A 4,412-nucleotide genomic window follows, 5' to 3' on the forward strand; every position below is an offset into this window, starting at 1 on the left:
CATGTATGAAATGTTACTGATACCTTATATTACATTTTGAAAGAATAAGGATATTTTGAAACAAAGTGACAAAAATTATTACTATTATTATCATATTGGTGTAATGTATTTTATTACAAATAGAAAAAATAATTGTTTTCAATTTTAAGAGTTCTAAAAATATAGAAAGAGAAAAATCCAACCTCGGATTAGGTTTATCATTAAATGTACTACAGAGTTGATATTGACCCCCCAAAAAAAAAGCAATGGTAGGTACATCCAGTACGTGGACAACCAACAATCATTCTCAAAGATACCAAAAGAAAAAAAGAGAAAAAAAGAAGAGAAATTAGCTTTTACGTACATACACACGTAAAACATCATAATCACTGTATCGACTACATACACATACAGTACATATATGACATATTATGTAGATACTTAAAGAGAAAAAAGGGTTAGAGGGGGCATTATGAAAGGCAGAAGAAGCTCCACCTCGGTGAGAAAAATGAAGAAGGGTGCATGTGGTTGTCTGAGTGAAACCGTACTCCAACTTGCACTTTTAAGTCGTTGTTACAAAGCAAAAACGACTAGGGCATAGCACCAATTTGCATGTGCCCCCTTTAATTTCCCTATTCCCCAATATATCGATTTTTATTTTTACATATCCCTATCCACAGTCCCACCCTCACGTATTAGCCTTAGGGCAGTAGAAAGAAAGCAAATGAAAAAAATGGATTGTTATTATTATTAGTACACATGTGTAGTACCCCCTGTGTTCTTCTTTCACTCTGACACACATCTACTTGCACACACAATCTGTACGGTCTTTTCTTGGATTTTCTGTCCTTCTTCTTCATCATTTTTTCCCTCCCTTGTATTACACTCAATTGAATTACCACTTTAGTCTTTAATCCAAGTTTTAGGTTCATCAAAGTTTAACGTGACATTATTAGAAGTAGTGCCTTCTAAAGTTTTGTTTTTAAACCTTTTAACATTTTTTTTATGAGATGCAATATAATATTAAATTTATCTTCAACTATAAACATACAATTTTGAAATATAATTTAACGAGGTTACCCTCGAATAAATTTAATGGTATTTGAAATGCATTTCCAATATATAATAGAATTATATAATAGGATTATGATTTTGTGATAACCAAGTACTTTTCCTTAAACTTTGTGTTTTGGTCAATTTTTTAAAATTGCATGTTTAATAGATCATTGGTATGTCCAGACTATTTCTTAACTAATAAAATCTATTAAGTGTAAATTGTAATTTGTGTCTAATTATATGATATTAAATTCTTGTTTGGTAACGGCCATTTGATTTATATTTTTTATTTATTTTAAAGTTTCGTTTAATTATTTTAAAAAATTGATAACATATTCAGGAAGTTTTTAAGGTTTTTAAAGCCCAGAAACAAAATTGTTGAAAGCATAAAGACCATTTATATTTTTAAAATTTTAAGAATTTATAAGACAAAAAAGACAAAAGTTGAAGTACAAAATTTGTAAATAAACATTTTTTACAAGAATATATCTGAAATTAGGTCAGGTATTATTTTGCCTTTTTCTTTAACCTAAAATGTCTAATTACTAAAACAGACGAGATTGGTTCCTACCTCTTAATTAATTCAGCTTACGTTTGCATCTCCCACCACCATTTTCTTACTTTTATGGGTTACACTTGTACTACTCTAAAGAAATAAAAACTGTATTTTATTCATTTCAATTTAACCATAACACATCCGGACATTTTATAAATATTGTGTTATAAGAAAATATCTCTTGAAACTATATCAATACGGTTAGATTATTGATATAACGTTGAATTTTATTATAAGTTATCAATATGATGCAAGGCACATGTTGGAATTTCTATATTGAAAATATCACTTTGAACAAGTTCTTATAAAATTGATTGATCTAAAGTTAATCACCATGGATAAACATGTGTTGTTGTAGTTTTCATATATAAAAAGGTATAAAATAGGAGTAAGAGGGAGGTGAAATTAGTGAGAAATGGATTAATAAAAGGGATTACAAAGAGAAGCCGGATTAAATAAATATCATCCAAAAATTAAAAATCGTTAATAATAGTTTTAATTATAATTAATTAAGAAGAGACCCAAATGGAGAGGGGCTCCCGAGTCAATACCAACATTTCATTGTTGTTTTTAATTTCGTCAATATTATTATTTTCACCCGCCTCGTTGCACCTGCATGGTCTTTCAACCTTTTCTATTTCGATTTCCGCCCCTCCAAGATTTCCATTTTCTTCCACTTTCCCCCCCAAATCTTCCTCATAATTACCTTTCTCCCCCACCACTTCAACGTCGTCGTTTCTTCTTACTTCTTCTTCTTCTTCCTTTTCTTTTTCTCTTACCTTTTGCTTCTCCGTACTTTCTTCTCCACAGTCAAATCTGGAACTTGAAGTGCTACTTTTCAAAATGCTCAATCGAAGCCGTCCATGGCTTCGTTCAACGTGGAAATACGAAAGTCTCGCCGGAGTTTTCACCGCCTCCATTATTAACCGTCCGTCTTCACGATATGACCGTACACGAATCGAATCAACACCAGCGATTGTAGTCAGAGGCGGTGGAAAAACTTTGTTATTACCTTGATTTCTTTTCGATTTCACTCGCTTCCTCATCGAAGACCGTTCGTTTATCAGATCGGAAAAAACAACATCCTCAACGAAATCATCTCCAGTCTCATTCCCTAAATTCTCCGTACAGAGTGCAAGACTCTCATCACTCAGAGCAGAGCGAGAGCGTTTAACGAGTGGATGAACATAATCAGATTGTAATTCCTTAGACGCCATTGCGGATTTAACGGATTTCTTGGAGACGTCATCGTCATCGGAGGGAGGAGGAGGAGAAGGAGGAGGAGGAAGAGAGTTAATAGCGTTGTGATTGAGAAGAATCTGGTTAAGTTGGTGGCATTGGGGGAGGGAATTGGAAGAATTATCGAGATCGAGGAAACAGGAATTGAGAGCGAAATGAAGAGAAGGAGGGGGATGAGGATGAGGATGTAATTTGATTCGAGGCCAAGTTGTTTCGATGAATTGAGAATCGACGCAGGGTTGAGGGCCACGACAGACCATTGTCGCCATTGTTGGAGAGTATGAAGGTAAGGTAGGTTGGAAATCTTGGGATTAGGGTTTGTTGTGAGAGAAGGAAGAGAGAATTGAAAGAGAGGGGATAAGTGAAGAAGATGTGGGGGAGAAGGGTGTGAATTTGTAGTCCAAAAAAGTGGCAAGGAAGAGGTAGTGAGGAGTGAGGTAAGAGTGGTGGGGGCCTATGTTCATTCCACTTGAATTATATTATAATCCTCCGTATGCACAAATACTACCTTACATTACAAATCTAATACAATTGGCTGTATCACAACTGACCCCTATGGTTAATAGTCTTCTATTAATGATTAGTAATATGATTTATAACTTATAAACTCTTAACTTTTTATTTAAATTTTGTTATACTTGCAGATTATCGTGTGTTGTATTTGTTAATACTTTAAGTTTGATTACTATATTTGTAAATATTTATAAATTATATACCTTTGATTATGTTAGATGTTTGAAACTCCTATTTATAGCTCAATTGACGTAGAATGAGTAGCTTTTACCAAGTCACATGTTCGAGTCTTCCATAAAAAAAAAGTAAACCAAAACAAATTTACACAATTTTATATAACACAAATATTAATTGACCAAGAAGTGAGTTTCCATGAGTTTGAAGATCTTAAAGTTAAAAATAATATTAATTATCACATCATTTAGAGAAACATAATAAAATTTTGGTTTTTTCTTTAAAATTTTTTCAATAGAAACTATTTAAAATAAACTTTAAAAAAAAATTATATTTTGTATAAAAGCATTTGAAAAACGCTTCATTAACTTGTAAACAATTTTCAAAATAACCAAATGGACAATCAAATCACATATTATAAATTGACTTTTTGAGATAGAAAGTTTAATCTCCCTCTTAATTGGCTGTACTAAAAAAAAAAGCAAAAGTTAATGTTTATTCCATGTTAGAGTCTCTTACCATATTAGTTTTTCTAAAAATATATAAGTTAATAAAAACTCACTTTCTATTAATATATTTAGGAAATTAATTTAAGTTTAGATTACAATATATATGATGTCAAATTCAGCCCTCAATTTAAATAAGTTTGTGGGAATTTTACATCTTTTTATTGGTTGTATTGTATCTTTCTCTTCTTTTCAAAAGGATTGTGTGGTCAGCTGTGGTACTTTTTTTTTTTCCTTTGAGGTTGGACAAAATTATTTTTTTAAATGGATATTGTTTTTTTTATTGTGACATTTCAGCCAAATAAATAAACAAATATAATAATAAATAATAATAATTTTTCTATAAAAAAAACATTGTTGGGATTTTTCAGTTTTTATTGGTTGTATTG

At 31.3% G+C, this 4,412-nt stretch overlaps 1 protein-coding gene across 1 annotated transcript; it reads right to left on the minus strand.

Moving 5' to 3' along the window:
- Positions 1–2,100: 2,100 nt before the first annotated feature.
- Positions 2,101–3,099, minus strand: LOC105435086 (protein FANTASTIC FOUR 3). The gene has a single exon (XM_011654457.1). It carries the CDS (start codon positions 3,097–3,099, stop codon positions 2,101–2,103), a length of 999 nt encoding a protein of 332 aa, XP_011652759.1.
- Between the last annotated feature and the right edge of the window lie 1,313 nt (positions 3,100–4,412).

This window comes from Cucumis sativus, chromosome 3, assembly GCF_000004075.3.
Source record: "Cucumis sativus cultivar 9930 chromosome 3, Cucumber_9930_V3, whole genome shotgun sequence".
NCBI classification, from domain to species: Eukaryota; Viridiplantae; Streptophyta; class Magnoliopsida; order Cucurbitales; family Cucurbitaceae; genus Cucumis; species Cucumis sativus.

What these genes read in the sequence shown, in the direction of transcription:
- LOC105435086 (XM_011654457.1), bottom strand. Translation starts at nt 3,099, where the DNA reads ATGGCGACAATGGTCTGTCGTGGCCCTCAACCCTGCGTCGATTCTCAA.